The sequence below is a fragment of the Nelumbo lutea genome, chromosome 3 (genome assembly GCF_056320005.1).
Source record: "Nelumbo lutea isolate HS-2025 chromosome 3, American lotus-T2T, whole genome shotgun sequence".
In the NCBI taxonomy this organism is placed as follows: Eukaryota; Viridiplantae; Streptophyta; class Magnoliopsida; order Proteales; family Nelumbonaceae; genus Nelumbo; species Nelumbo lutea.
The window spans coordinates 5,805,749-5,821,467 of NC_142686.1; the positions used below are offsets into that span (position 1 = coordinate 5,805,749).

At 38.8% G+C, this 15,719-nt stretch overlaps 1 protein-coding gene across 3 annotated transcripts; it reads left to right on the forward strand.

The window, feature by feature from the left end:
• Positions 1-4,697: 4,697 nt before the first annotated feature.
• LOC148862558 (transcription factor GTE9-like) lies at positions 4,698-14,980 on the forward strand. Of its 3 annotated transcripts, none has more exons than XM_088978421.1 (12): positions 4,698-4,827; positions 4,924-5,081; positions 5,319-6,865; positions 6,977-7,025; positions 7,125-7,280; positions 12,613-12,686; positions 12,883-12,952; positions 13,063-13,140; positions 13,213-13,331; positions 13,415-13,481; positions 13,598-13,728; positions 13,817-14,980. In XM_088978421.1, the coding sequence occupies exons 3-12, from the start codon at positions 5,558-5,560 to the stop codon at positions 14,087-14,089; spliced, it is 2,325 nt and encodes a 774-aa protein (XP_088834547.1). In that variant the 5' UTR covers positions 4,698-4,827; positions 4,924-5,081; positions 5,319-5,557; the 3' UTR covers positions 14,090-14,980. The 3 variants fall into 3 exon arrangements, with proteins under 3 accessions (XP_088834547.1, XP_088834548.1, XP_088834546.1); XM_088978422.1 differs by having other exon boundaries at positions 5,540-6,865; XM_088978420.1 differs by having other exon boundaries at positions 4,707-5,081; positions 5,540-6,865.
• The last annotated feature ends 739 nt before the right edge of the window (positions 14,981-15,719 follow it).

A 15,719-nucleotide genomic window follows, 5' to 3' on the forward strand; every position in this document is an offset into this window, starting at 1 on the left:
TGTACTTCCGTTGGTTTTGTTTTAATATTTTGTTTACTCATAAAAAAATGTACTGGATTGATAAACTTGAGCTTGACCTTGGGTCATGACGAAGCCCTGGCCCAAGATTAAATATTATGGTTGGGTTAGAGTTGACCCTCAACCTAACCTAATCCGCCCAAGTTCTATAATCAATCACAACCTTCAAATTTTGATAGATGGGAGTTGATTGGTTATTTTTCGGTGTCACAACTTTTTGATATCACTGCCGAACTCCAAAAGCAAAATTCAAATCCAAATCCAAAGTAAATCAAATTTACAATTAACCCATGGTATAAAAAATGGAGCCTAAAAAATCCCAATTAGTACCCTCTACTACTTTGGGTATAGTGTTATTTTGGTCTCTGAACTTTAAAAAGTGAAAATTCAATATCCAAACTTTCAAAACGTATCAACTCAGTACCTACCATTAACTAGTTGTTAATCAGATGTTAAGTGAAATTTAAAAAAGACACAAATACCCTTTGAACGTCGTCTAGTTTCCTTTATAAACTATCCAATCGTTGAAAAAAAAATTAACAGTCCAAATCCTTGCTTCTTCTATTCAAGAAAGTTATGGTCATGTCTAAGTGAGCATTTTGATGACCCCAACTTTCTTGAATAGAAGAGGCAATGATTTATGATTGTTTTTTTTTTTTCAATGTTTGGATGGTTTATAAAGAAAATTAAATGACACTTAAAGGGCATTTGTGTCTTTTTCAAATGTCACTTAACAACTGGTTAACAACTAATTAACGGTAGGTAATAGATTGATACATTTTGAAAGTTTGGGTACTGATTTGTCATATTTTAAAATTCAGGAACCAAAATAACACTAGACCCAAAGTAATTGAAAATTTTCCCTATGGTTTCTTTAGTGAGCTCCCCTTCAGAAATCGAAATCGGTTTCTTCAAAAATCGATTGGGGATGTACGAAAATCGAAACCCATGCCGGCCTTAGCCAACAAATTCGAAATTTGTTTTGGCTCCCCCCCCCCCACGTCAATGTAACTTTAGTGTTATACCTGTTATAGCCCTCTACGAAACATTAATCATCTTCTTCCCCATTTCAAACCTACAACATCTTCTCCATTTCCCAAAGCCATTAATCTCCAAATCATTGGAGCTGATTTCTCATAGTCGTTTCATTGCTGGAGTTTCATCTTTCATAACTAGAGCTACAACATCTTCCCCATTTCGAAGCTAAAGTGTCTTCCCAAATTTTTCAGAGCTGTTAATCAACGGAGCTTCATCTCTCGTCACCGGAGCTACAATGTCTTCCTCATTTTTCCAGAGCCGTTAATCACAAAAGCTAATTTCTTAGAGCCATTTCATCGTCAAAGCTTCGTCTCTCATCACAGAAGCTACAATGTCTTCCCCATTTTTCAGAGTCATTAATCACCAGAGCTTCATCTCTCATCATCGGAGATACGTCTTCCCCATTTAGAAATTTCTCATGGCCGTTTTATCAGCAAAGCTTCATCTCTACTTGTGCTCATTGTTTTATCACCAGAGCTTCATCTCTTTCTTTGTTTACCATTTCATCATCGGAGCTCAATCCATACATGTGTTTGGTCGATTGGAAACCTCCGTCTACCCCATTTTGATTTGTCAAAGTTTCTTGTGTTCATTGTCCATTAGAGGTCGAGTTTTGTCATCGGCCGAATGAAGGTGGATGTCCCATTTCGACTCGTCTGCTTCTTCTTCCATCTCCTTCTTCCTCCGTCTTTGAATATTGAAAGGATTATCGGAGGTCCCTTTGTTCATTGGTGGTTTTTCCAAAGCACTGTTTCCCACCGTTGACTTTCCCCATTGGCCCGGGGCATCACTACCTCTTCTAAGGACATCCAAGATACCTCCCCCCCCCCGTGGGGGTGATTCTGCCACCCGTCTACTCCCATGTCCCCCTCTAGGACCACTTCTCGAAAAAGTGGCAGAAACACCCAGAGGTCGTTCCATTGGCCTTCCTCGTGAGCTTGGGCTTCTCTGCCTCCTACCGGAAGGTATCTTTAATGAATTTATAAATATTTCTTAATCAACAAAAAATATATTTTAAGCAATTTATGTTTTTATATATTTATATTTAAAAGTCCAACATAACTATAATAAGCCACGATAACATTCATATCTTAATTAACATTAAGCACTTCATTTTCATTAGCAATGAACTGAGCAACATTCAAATGTTAATTTACAGAGGTCCTTACAACAATCAACCAATGAAAAAAAAATGTAACAACATAAATTGCATGTGGTCGAGTAGTGTCAACAAATGCACGAGTGGCCAACGGAATGCTAAACCACCATAATGAATCAGAAACACAAGGGGCGTGCCAAAAACAATGGGGAACCACCTCCACGACGGTTGAAAATAGGGGCTTGAGAAACCTTCCAACGCCCGTTAAAACTAGATTCGAGTGTCCTTTCAACGATTAACACAAGGTGCCTCCGACGGATGGTGAACAATAAATCGATGTTCCAGCTTCCTCTGAATGGTGAATGCCAAGTGCCCTCCACAACTGGTGATCGGTGAACACAGGGGGATTTGAGAATGTTTCAACGTCCAAAATAAGGAAGATCAATTCTCCGTCTTTGAATACTAAAAGGATTCTCGGAGGTCCCTTTGTTCATCGATGGTTTTGACAAAGCACTGTTTCCCACCGTTGACTTTCCCCATTGGCCCGGGGCATCACTGCCTCTTCTAGGGACATCCAGGATACCTCCCCCCACCCCGTGGGGGTGATTTTGCCACCCGTCTACTCCCACGTCCCCCTCCAGGACCACTTCTCGAAAAAATGGTAGAAACACCTGGAGGTCGTTCCATCGGCCTTCCTCGTGAGCCTGGGCTTCTCTGCCTCCTACCGGAAGGTATCTTTAATGAATTTATAAATATTTCTTAGTCAACAAAAAATATCTTTTAAGCAATTTATTTTTTTATATATTTATATTTAAAAGTCTAACATAACAACAATAAGCCACGGTAACATCTATATCTTAATGAACATTAAACACTTCATTTTCATTAGCAATGAACTGAGCAACATTCAAATATTCATTTATAGAGGTCCTTACGACAATCAACCAATGAAAAAAAAATGTAACAACGTAAATTGCATGTGGTCGAGTAGCGTCAACAAATGCACGAGTGGCCAACGGAATGCTAAACCACCAGAATGAATCAGAAACACAAGGGGCGTGCCAAAAACAATGGGGAACCACCTCCACGGCAGTTGAACATAAGGGCTTGAGAAACCTTCCAACGCCTGTTAAAACTAGATTCGAGCGTCCTTTCAATGGTTAACACAAGGTGCCTCCGATGGATGGTGAATAGTAAACTGATGCTCCAGCTTCCTCTAAATGGTGAATGCCGAGTGCCCTTCACAACTGGTGATCGGTGAACACAGGGGGATTTGAGAATGTTTCAACGTCCAAAATAAGGAAGATCAGTGATGAAACAACGAACATAGGTAGAGATGAAGCTTTGGTGAAACGACATACACAGGTAGAGATGAAGCTCCGGTGATGAGTAAGAGATGAAGCTTGGTGGTGAAACGACTATGAGAAATTTTGAAATGGGGAAAATGTTGTAGCTTTGGTAATAAGGGATGAAGCTTTGGTGGCTAACGACTGAAAAATGGGAAAGGCATTGTAGCTTCAAAATGGGGAAGACGCTATAACTTAAGTGACGAGAGAGATGAAGCTCCGACGATGAAACAACTTTGAGAAATTAACTCCAGTGATTAATGGCTTTGAAAAATGGAAAAGGCATTATAGCTTTGAAATGGGGAAGACACTATAGATTCAAAACGGGGAAGAAGATGATGAACATTTCGTATAGGGGTATGATGGGTATAACACTAAAATTACATTGATGTGGGGCGGGGCTGATACAAATTTTGGAAAAGTACAAACATGCTCAATGCAAATTTCTGATTTACAATGTAGAATTATAAACATTTAAAATGTTAATAATTCACATTTTATACGCCAATGCCTGCCCGTAAATTAATATCAATTCCGAATTAACACCTACAAATACACCTACCCCAATATCACTGCTTACAAATTTTAAGCTGGGTTGAACCGTTATTCTCCCAACAAATTTCGAATTTGTTGATTGGGGCTGGTTTCGATTTCCGTACGTTCCTAATCGAGATTTCGATTTCTGAGGGGAACTGACTGAAAAACCCCAAAAACTGATCACATTCCCATGTTCCACCCGGTGCATTATTTAGGGAGAAAACCATCACCCGCCGACCCGCGTGTCGGGCCGACATAAAACCAGTAAGGAGGTTGGAGGAATGGCGCGAGGCGAGAGTCGATTATCTTTCTGTTTAAAACTCGTTTTGCCCGAGTCACATCGCTTTTCGTCAACTGAGTCGATCTAATTGAGCACGTGTGTAAGCAAATGCGACTCAACCTGCATGCTACGCAACAACTCAAGGTCAAATATTCAGAAGTAACTTGTTTTTTATCATCAAGTTAAATGATTAAACCCTCCAGAAGACTGATAAAACAAGTCACCGGCAAACATCCTAGCCGCGAGATCAAGATCCGAGGGCAGCCGCACAAAGTATTAGACACCCGTCGGATCATAGCACCATAGGATTGAACGGTTGAGATTTTCTAAGCGACGGTGGGGAAAGGAGTCAGTGGTCTTTAAGTAGAGGAGCGCAGTAGACGAGCGAACGCAGATTCGCACTTCGTTTTCTCCATTACGCTCGCGCCTCTCTCTTCCTCTCCCTCTCCCTATATGAGGAGAAATACGAAGGGTTTCTTTCGCCCAGAGCGCGTTCGTTCATGATCCAGGTTTTGTATTGGATTCATAAATCCTTCCTAGGGTTTTTGCTTTCCCCTTTTCAAGCTTCTCTGGAGCTACGATGTGTTATTTTTTATTTTGATTAGGGTTTTTGCCCGAGTTACTGTTGGGGGATAGCATTCGCTTTTCTGAGATTTCGCGACATCTCTCATTCTCTTCTTATTTACACAATTACACTCGTGATTTGTGACGAGGAAGGGGGCTTCCAGCCTACTGAGCGATAGAAGAATCGCGGGATTCGATGGTAATTATACTCTAGGTTTTGGGTATTGCTTTCTTATTCCTTCATTTTTTTGTTTGGTCTTTCTTTTGGATCCAGATGACGCGTCGTGGTTAGGGTTTTTTGGTGTTGACTGTGGCGTTGTCCTGGGCACGTAAGAATATGTAACTGTCGGATTTGATATGATTGGAGGAGAAACACAACTAGATTTTAACCTAAATATTTAGTTTGCACTTAAGTTCGACCTTCGGTCTTGTTCAGGGGAAAACGAGTGTTGCGGCTTGGTGACTTGCTTTTTGATCTGGTTATTGAGGAATTAAAGAACTCTGTTCTCTGGAAACTTGGAATTAAATTTCATACTGAATCAATAAGACCAGATACTGACCCAATACAGAAATTCTTTGTTGTCTTATCCTGGAAGAACGCCGTGGATTTTCTAGGACAAGCGGGGATGAATCTTACTCCGCGTTTGATATGTGCAGATCTAGGGGATTAATCTTATGGCACCAACAGTACTTTTAGAATACACTGGGCAGAAGGAATCAACGAAGTACTCGCAGAAAGTTTCCGTCGCAATAATGGGGAAAACGCAGAAATCCTCCTCTAAAGGGTATTCTTCTGGTCTCGTTCCGGATTATCGCCATGCTGCCGAGACCTCCGAAGGGTTTGGTAGCTCAGGTCGGGTTGACACGGAGGTGACGGTTTCGGAGGATTCTTGTGCCCCCAAAAGGAAATGCATTAGTCTGAACGTTGATAGTTGTGATGGATTTGGCGTCCCCATACAGGTTCTGTCAGTGTCGAAGATGTCACCTTCAGAAAGGAGGGATTTGGAACGGAGACTCAGAACGGAGCTTGAACAGGTTAGGATCCTTCAGAAGAAGATAGCGGTGAGGAGCACTAATGGTGTTGTTGCCCTGTCTTCTACCAGTGATATCCGCGGTGGCGGTGATGTACGAAAGAGACCTCCATCTTCAGAGCTGTCTTCTGGGATGGGCAAGAAACGGGTACCTCCAGGCCGAAACGGGTCCCACTTGAAGCGGGGTCTTTCAGGAAGGTTTGAATCTGCAAAACAGGTTCCACCATCAAGCACATCAAATGCAATGTTGATGAAACAGTGTGAGACATTGTTGAGACGTTTGATGGCACACAATTATGGCTGGGTATTCAACAGTCCTGTTGACGTAGTTAAATTGAAAATTCCTGACTACTTCACTATCATCAAACATCCCATGGATCTGGGGACAATTAAGAACAAGATCGCTTCTGGTGAGTACTCCAGTCCGTGGGATTTTGTTGCAGACGTGAGGCTTACTTTCTCCAACGCAATGACGTACAACCCTCCTGGAAATGATTTCCACGGCATGGCTGATGCTCTCAGTAAATATTTTGAAGTGAGATGGAAATCAATTGAGAAAAAACTTCAGGCAAATGATACAAAGCCGGTTCCTCATAAAGTCAATGTGGTTCCCACAGAAGAGGAAGTAGCTAAACCAATGCCACCTTCTAAAAAGAGGAAAGTTTCTTCAACCAATCAAAAGGTTAAGCCAGAATGTGCCAAGAGGATAATGACTGATGAAGAGAAACATAAGCTGAGCAGAGAATTGGAATCTCTAGGGGATATGCCTGAAAACATTGTTGATTTCCTTAGAGGACACAGTTTTGGTGCAACCCAAACTGGGGAGGATGAGATTGAGGTTGACATTGATGCTCTTAATGATGATACTTTATTTACATTACGGAAGCTTTTGGACGATTACTTGCGGGAAAAACATGCAAACCAGGCAAAAGCCGAGCCTTGTGAAATGGAGGTATGCTTTATCTATGTTATAGAAGAAAGTTCTGTTCCTTATTTTTTCTCCTCTTTCCAGTTCTGTTAAATGCTTGCATCTACATGTCACTGTACCTTTGTTCTGTCGCAGCTCTTGAATGAATCTGGACTAAGCAATTCATCTATGCAACTTTGCAAAGGTTATTTCTCTTTTCTCTTAGTGGATTCTAAAATACTTAGTCAGGCAAGATGAAAAATTTATGGCTACTTTACTTCTCTCTTCCTTTGTACACCAACAGGTAATGAACCTGCAGAGGAGGATGTTGATATTGGTGGGAACGATCTGCCTGTTTCAAGCTACCCTCCAGTGGAGATAGAGAAAGATGCAGTTCATAGGAACAGTAAATGTAGTAGTTCAAGTAGTTCGAGTAGTGATTCTGGTTCCTCGTCAAGTGGTTTGTATCTTTTTTTCTGCTATTTGCTTTCTTCAATTTTCCCTAGTTTCCTTATTAATTGTCTCAAATGGAGTCAAACTTTTAACCTCATTGCTAAGAAATATAGATTTTACATCAGAACTTTATTGGTTGAGAGGCAATAATGGATGATATTTGTGCCCATATGTGCCCATTATTTGAAGCAGTTTTAAACATAATAGGCCTTTTTATTCACGATATTGTTTTCTAATAATAGTGGTAGTAATAAGGGGAGAAATGACAACAAGTTATCTGAAGTCACTATATACCATTACCTATTGGTTGGCCCTTGCTATCTGGGATCTTGGACAGGGTGGACCTAATCTCTGATATCTTTTTTACATTAAGTGGCTGCTTAGTTTAGTTTGGGCTTCAACAAAGATGATATCAAAGTCGCCCTTTTTACCTTCTTAATTTGCCAATGGTGTATTCATTTTTTAAGGTTAAAATTCCACGTGGCCTAATAGCTATGCGTTGGAAACCATGAAGAAGATCTGTGGAAGTACAGGAATGATGTGAAAAAGATTAAATTGAACAAAGATTATGTCAGTCTTAGTGCAGTGGGTTCAGAGATCAGCTAGCTCTGGCTGATAATCTAGCTAAACAAGGGACTATGAGGAATCAACTTTTTGGGCTGTGTAAAATACAATGTAAATTTGTACATAAAGTTTTCAATTAATGAAAATTCTGTTATCCTTAGTGTATTGCAAACCTGATGTTTTTCTTTGGATGTCCACTTATATGTCTAAGCAGCAGCCTTGAAGATTTTTTGTTTGAAATGTCTATGGCCAATATGAAAATAAAAAAAGCCATTATGTCACCATATTCCAAAGCAGTCCTTGAACTCCTGACTGCCCTGGATTTCCAATGCTACAGGCTACAGCCACCAAAATTCATTTTAATCTTGTTTGTAGTGGAGTTGTCCAACGAATAACTATTCTGTTGCATGGGGGAAGATATCCCCACGTCCCAGCTTCTAAGAATGTTGTCACTTGTGTACATTGGAATTCTTGACTACATTATCCTCACATCTATAGATTGGATGATTTTTCCTCGTAGAATGCTGTTTGTCTATAAATATCCTAGCATTCCTTTCTTCCCAAATGGACCATAACACAGTTGCTCATTCATAAACTTTTTTTTTGGGTATAAAAGTGGTTTTCATCTTAATAAATTAAATATAATCATGCATGCAAGACGGGGTTCCATGGTACCTGATGTTTGCTGATGGCATAGTGTTTGATAATCAAACTAGTGAAGGATTAAATGCAAACCTAGGTTTGTTTATAACTGCATTAGGAACAATAAAAAAAGGACTCAAACAGAATGTGTGCAATGTAGATTTAATAATAATAGGAGAGCAAACGAGGGTGCTGACAAGTGATACGACACAGTTCGCCCAAAAGGCACGAGTTGCTGCCTCAAAGACGAAGTAAATTACAATTGAGCCCAGAATATGTGATCCCTGTTCACTCCTTGCTTAGCTAGCTATTAGGTCTGCCAGCCCATTAACTGATCTCAACGTGATCTCTTCCATTACCTTCGTTCAATAATTCATAACGAAGGAGAGATTCAGGAGGATGTTGCCCATAGAATCACAGTAGGATGGGAAAAATGGGTGGGGGCATCCAGGTTATTATGTGATCGGCAAATGCCACTTCGGTTAATAGGAAAACTATGTTTATTGCACTGTTTTATGATGCTTATGCTACTGTATAGAACACAAAGATGAAACAGGATTTATGTAGCTGACCCCACATGGTTGGCACAAGGATTTGATGAACATTGATGTACATCATAAATTCTATTACAGTATAGAACACATCGTTGATCTAGCATGCAATCAGTTATTAGGCAAATATGCTGCTTTTGATGCCTCCAGTTATTGGGGTGAAGCCCTTGTTCTAATATTTAAAAGGCAAGAAGAAGGGCAAAAAGAGCTGGGTGGAGCACTTCTCCTTCTAACACTAACAGCATTGTGGGAATGGGCTTCTTTTGATAGTTTAATACTTCAAGCACATTAAAGGAGCACTATCTTTATGGGGTTGGCGTTGCATTAGTGGATTCATCAGGAAATTAGTTAAGAACCTCATTTTTTTGATGAATAGTTAAGAACCTCGTGTTGTGCGTGATTCTAGAGTTTTTCTTTCTCACGCAACTTTGGTGTGGTTGAAATTCCTTTCTGCACTCAATTAGCATGAAACCACACCTTCCATATTGCCTGTCCATTTGTTGTTGTTTAGTTTACAGGGCTTTCCTGTCCTAGATGTAATAATGCCTGCAGAGGACTGGCTTAATATTCTGGACACTATACACCATTTCCATTTTTTTTCCAGAGCGATCAGTGTTTAAAATCCAGAATAGTTGGAAAACTTTATTCTCTCAAATTTTTTTTTGAAATAAGAGTTAACTGATTTCATTAATAAAATGGAGTTACATGAGAAGATGTACAGACTACAAGAAAACCAGCAAAAGAAATTACAAAGGCAGACTTCTTTCACTATACATATTTTCCCTAAAGGTACCCGATTTAGTCAACCTTCAGCTGTAGTATTTAGTTCTCTGGGAATCCAGATTAGATTTACAGCAAGGTGTTCAAAATGTCTCTGGCGGACTTTCTTGTCTCAAGTTCTTCAGATTGGATTTGCATCTTAGCTGAGCTAGTACCAATTCTCCAATTCTACCCAGTTAGGAGTAGATAGTTAAAAGTGAAAATACATTTCTTTAATAGAGACATGCACACAAAAAATTTAATAGCAGAAGAAGATGAGTGAACAACTTTGAGCTCTGTTTTGCATTTTTCTATACGTTGAGCTCCTTGTCTTATCAATGTTTTTTCGTCGTTGGTCATACATCAATTAAGCTCTTGAAGACTGCCCAGTTGTAAACAATGAGCTCTCTTGCTGTTCTGATTGACCCAAAGTGCAGTCAAATAGTTCATTATTAAACAGCAGCAAGGGCGACAAATCTGCCTATGTTGAAGAAGGCATGATAACTCCTCTGAGATATTCTTTTTACAGCTATTCACCTATTCCAAGAATATCTGCTGCATCCCCTACTTTTTTTTCTTAGCTCCTGTAATTTTCCATCTTTGATGAACAAACCAAACGTTGTGAAGTGTGTAACCCTAACTGCATTGGGAAGGATATGAAACCCTAACTAGAGAAAGGGAGATGTTTGATTTTGAAGACATTTTTAATAGACGATTGTAAATGTTATTCATTTATCCTAGTAAATGGTATTTCTAAAAGACTTGTTTGTGCTTGCCTCGAGGGGCTTGTTACAAAGGCGCTCGTAGAATTAGAAATGCATAATGCTCAATATCATATTAGCTATTTGAAGTAATGCAATTGGGAAAAAAAAAAGAGATCAAGAGTTCACATGCTTGAATATGTTTTATATGTTATGCTTGATTTTATTTTTAAAATTTCATTTTAAATATGTTTTACATCTTATGTTTATATATTGTAATTTGAAATAATAGTTATTTTAAAACATTTATTTTGAATTTCAAGTTTATATTTTTAATTAATATTGTGTTTAATATTTTTGGCATTGTTTTGAAATTTTTAGCTTTTTTTTTTTTGCATTTTTGTGCTTTGCTTCAAAAAGGCATGTACCTTGCCTTGCACCTTGTGTCTTGGGTGCAAAAATGGCTCTTGTGCTTTTTTTGTGCCTTGCACTTTTAAAACACTGGAAAAGGCAACTAGTTGAGAAATGCCTTCAACTTTAACTTATCTACAGGACTTCATATTCAAGTTTTAACTATTTATTTGCATAAATATCAGATGAGTTCTTTATAACCTATTTTTAAAATTTGGATTCTTAAATTTCCAGTGTGATAAGCATTTGTTTTTTTCCAGTTTTCTTCATATTCTTTCTTTTTCCTATTATTTTCCTGGACATTATCTTATGTTTAAATGTTTTATCATATTTTGTATAATTTTTTTCAACCTTTTTGGTGGATAAGATTGATTGGGATAGTCTCTTCGACAAAGGCTGAAGTCATGGCAGCCTTAACTGGAATCAGGATTGCAAGAGATCTGGGTTGTTTTAATATCACCATCAAAGGAGATTCTGCAAATACTATTAATGTGGTTAGCTGATCCTGACATAGGTCCCTGGGCTTTAGCTCACTTCTTGGCTGAAGCTAGAGACATCCTTTCCAACTTGAACGCACAGTTGGGTTGGGTCCCTAGTGGGCTAAACTCTGTTGCTGATGGTCTTGCAAAGGCTGGTGTTCACAGGGATTACATGTTTAGTGATAGTTTTCTCCCTGTATAACTCATTGAATTAGTAGTTTCTGTGTACATCTTCTCATGTACTCCTTTCCCTTTGAATAAAGTTACCATCTTTAAAAAAAACGATCGAGGCTTGGAACTTTGTTACCTTATCTTGACCAAAAGGAATACAAGCCATATTATTTTGCAACCCTTACACATTGGCCGACAACCTACATTAATCACTAGTGGGCTCAGGGTGATAGGCTGACATTTTCATCATGATTGCTACAATTACAACCATAGCCATCGAACTCCTTGGCCAACAGTCTGGATAAATTGACTGGGAATTCTTGAATCTTGATGATAGATCTTCATTTATGTAATGTTTACAAAGGTTGCTTTTGATAAAAAAAGTCATAAAGAATTGGTTTTCCATCTATATGGCACTGTTGGTAAGCAAGTTAAGGAAGTTAAAAAAACCGTTTTGTCTGATGACGATTAACATGAATCTTTTAAGTTACTTTTTAATAAGTTGCTTGTGATGGACCTACTGACTAGCCAAATGCCACCTTATTGCTTCACACTCTTGTCTGCTTTAGCCTGTTTTTCGAATAGACTAGTCCCCTTGATTTTGAAATTTTGATAGCTTTGCCTGTTTCCTTCCACAACTATTTGTATAGCATGACTACTTTGGAGGGGTTGGGGGATAGCCAGCATCACACTTCCCATCCTCAAAGCAACTTGAAATTGTAACATCCCTGAGATCGTTCCTGTATTTGGTTTTTATTATCATTCCAAAAGCCATGGTTTCATTGTAAATTCCGTGTTGGTTAGCTAACCCCAGGACAAAAGTTTCTTAATCTGGTGTTTGCACTGTTGTTCTTGGTCTGCCTTTACTGAAAGCTATATCTAAATTATCACCGTTCTGTTTCAGAATTTATTGAATTGCCATCAAGGTTCTTTATCTTCTGGGAGTTGCTCAATTAATTCTGGATTCTCATTATGTTCTGTTGAGATTATCATGTGGTAGTTGTTCATCTTGTATCTTAACATATGCTGGTTCTTAATATGTGAATGTTTTCCTTCTCCAGATTCAGATACTGCCAGTTCTTCAGGCAGTGAGTCGGATGGTGCCAAAGCTATGTCTCCGCCTAATACAGCTAAAGTATGTCCTGTTATGCAGTGCTATTAATTGCTTTGTTTTTATTAATGTTGAGCCACGGTACTGAGTTTCTTCTTCCATGATAATTAAAGTGCTTTACTGCTCTTGGGGACCAAATGGAACTTGAATTCTTCTGGACACCACTTATCATTCTGTATGCATGATTTTCTCTTCAATCATCTGACCCTCTTGGCCACAGGGAACCTTAGGTTCTGAAGTGGAGCTAGAACAAACGAGAGGTGATCCTGTTGATTCACATGATGGAAACCGTGAGTGTTTGGGTTTTTGTTTCTGCATATTCCCTGAACTAGGGTATGGATATGGTTAAAGAATGGTCCAGGTGGCATTTAGATACTTTTTTTTTTTTTTTATGATACAGAATCTATTAGTGGGTTGGATCAACTTGAGCAGAGTGCTCTACCCAAGCCAGTTTCTCACGAGGAAGGGCGTCAAGAGGGTAACAATGATCAGTTGTTCTTGGTTGTGTGTTGTTCCTTTTCTAGTGCATTTTCTTACCTCTCATTTTTAGGGGAGAGTGCTCCGCCATCTGAGAGGCAGGTCTCTCCTGAAAAGCTGTATCGAGCAGCTTTACTGAGGAGTCGTTTTGCTGATACCATTCTCAAAGCTCGGGAAAAGGCACTTGATCAGGTTACATTCTTTACTTGTATCTAGTAATTTTATCAGTATTTTACTCTGGATGTGATCTGGTATGAGCAATCTTCTGAGGTCAGGGTGAGAAAGGGGATCCTGAGAAACTACGGCGTGAGAGAGAGGAACTTGAGAGGCAGCAAAGAGAAGGTTTGGACTTTGAACTTGAAAAATGTTCCCTTAGATGCTAATGCATTTATAAGCATCTATCAGAAAACAGATCATTATAAAAGCCATTAAAATCTTATGGTTTTTCTACTTCTCAGAGAAAGCTCGACTTCAAGCAGAAGCCAAGGCTGCTGAAGCTGCTCGAAAGCAAGCTGAAGCAGAAGCTGCAGCTGAAGCCAAACGGAAGAGGGAGCTTGAAAGAGAGGCAGCACGTCAGGCACTACAGATGGTAGGTTGTCATATATTTTATATTGTATCGTCTATTGGAGCTTTCTTGGATTTGGCATTTAATGGATTTTGTTGCGGAAATTGTGCAGATGGAGAAAACTGTCGAGATAAATGAAAATTGCCAATTTCTGGAGGACTTGGAAATGCTTAGATCTGCACCTGCTGAACCGTTACCAAGTTCTGTAGATGAAACAAGCCCAGATCATTCTCAAGATGGCTTAGGTAGTTTCAAGTTTCGGGGAAGTAATCCCTTGGAGCAACTTGGATTATACATGAAAATGGATGATGAAGAGGAAGAAGAAGTTGAGCCGACTGGTGTGCCTGACCCAGGAAATGATGTAGAGGAAGGAGAAATAGATTGATTGGGTATTTTTGATGGCCAATATCTATTCTTTTGATCCACCTAAGATGGCTTGGACCTAACAACTTGTTTGGTTATCAGTGGGATATTGAGTTCTCTTTCTGCAATGGGATGCCAAGGTTTCGCCTTCCTCTGCTTTCAGCAGCTTCACACCAGCCACTGAGATTATTTACAGACATGAAACGACGGGTGAAACAAAATTCTGTTCGAGTATTTTGGCATGGATTTTTGGCTTTTTGGGTGGCAAGATGACCGGTGTGGTTTCTACGACCTGGTGGAGTGCATAATGGGGAGTAAAGGATGTATTGATAGCCACGAATATCGATCCTGTGCCTATTTTTTGTATAAAAGAAAAAAATCATACTTCCACCAGGTATCGTGGTAAGTGTTGCAGTTGGGAACTGCCATTCATGTTTAATGATGAGAAGAGGAAGAGAGGGATATTATTACATTGGAGTTTGTTTTGTCGATATGAAACCTGGTATTCCCTGTTCTTAAAATTGGTCTGTCAATGTGCTTGATCCATGAGCATGAGAGTGATGAGATCTTGAAGAAACGAAACTCCATTCAGTGGGAACTCTGGGAAGGAAGGCAAGGAAAAAATTTGGGGTGGTTTTCGTCTTATTTTCTTTATTTATTTTTATTCTTTTGCGCTTTAAAGCGCGTGAGATGTAATAGAAAGGGGTTATTGGCTTCTTTTTTTTTCCCCAGAAATGAGGATGCATGTATGCACCTGCATCCTTGAAAACGAGCGTCGAGCGGTAAATGTCATGAGAGGCTTGATGCGGTATGTATGTCATATTTGGGAGTGTTTATGTTAAAAATAAGTGCTTATTCAAATAAGCATTTATTTGTATTTCACACCCAATTTTTTCAAGTGCTTATTATTTCATATTGGGTGTTTGGTAATTTTTTTCTCTAATAAGTAATTAAGTGCTTATGACTATTTTTGTCTCTCATTTTCTTTTAATTTTTTTGAAAGTATTTTTATAAAATTATTTTTGTAAAATCATTTTTATTAGAACACTTTTATGAAATTTTTTTCGTAAGTGTTTTCATAAAAGTATTTTTATAAAAATATTTATATAAAATTTGAAAAAAGTAAATAATTTTATAAAATTCAATTAGAGATAATTTTGAAAGAAAAGTGATTATTGTATAAAAATAATTCGGCTTATTTCTCAAACATAATGTTTAATGATGTGGTCTCGGCTCAAATATGTTTTTCGCAAATGCAAGCATTGGACATTTTTGGTTGGGCACTTTGAAAATGAGCAGCGAGCATCCGAAATAATTTAGCGGTTGGTTCATGCAGGTTTTATTCTCTCATTTTCTTTTATAAATTGTACGATGTTACAATGGCTTAGCGCCTTGCCAACGTATCGTACATGTAGTGGGGTCAATGTGGCGTCTGCAGTTGGGCAATGGAGGCAAATCTTCCATTCCATGACCATTTTGATTCGCAGTTCTGGTGTCTGAACTCCGAAGGGAATTTGTTAAGTGTAATACTGTAAGGCCTAAAGCCTAAAGTTAAGTGGAGAGTGGCAATCTTAAAACGAGAATGGTTCTTGAGCAAGGCATGGATTTACTGCATCGGCCTTGTTTTGGTGTAAAATATTTTCCGTGCCAAT

Bases quoted from the DNA above. Each gene is read 5' to 3' on its own strand.
- LOC148862558 (XM_088978421.1), top strand. From the start codon at position 5,558: ATGGCACCAACAGTACTTTTAGAATACACTGGGCAGAAGGAATCAACG. The intron at 12,687-12,882 runs GTATGTCCTGTT...TCTTGGCCACAG, and splicing joins CTCCGCCTAATACAGCTAAA to GGAACCTTAGGTTCTGAAGT. The intron at 13,141-13,212 runs GTAACAATGATC...TCTCATTTTTAG, and splicing joins CGAGGAAGGGCGTCAAGAGG to GGGAGAGTGCTCCGCCATCT.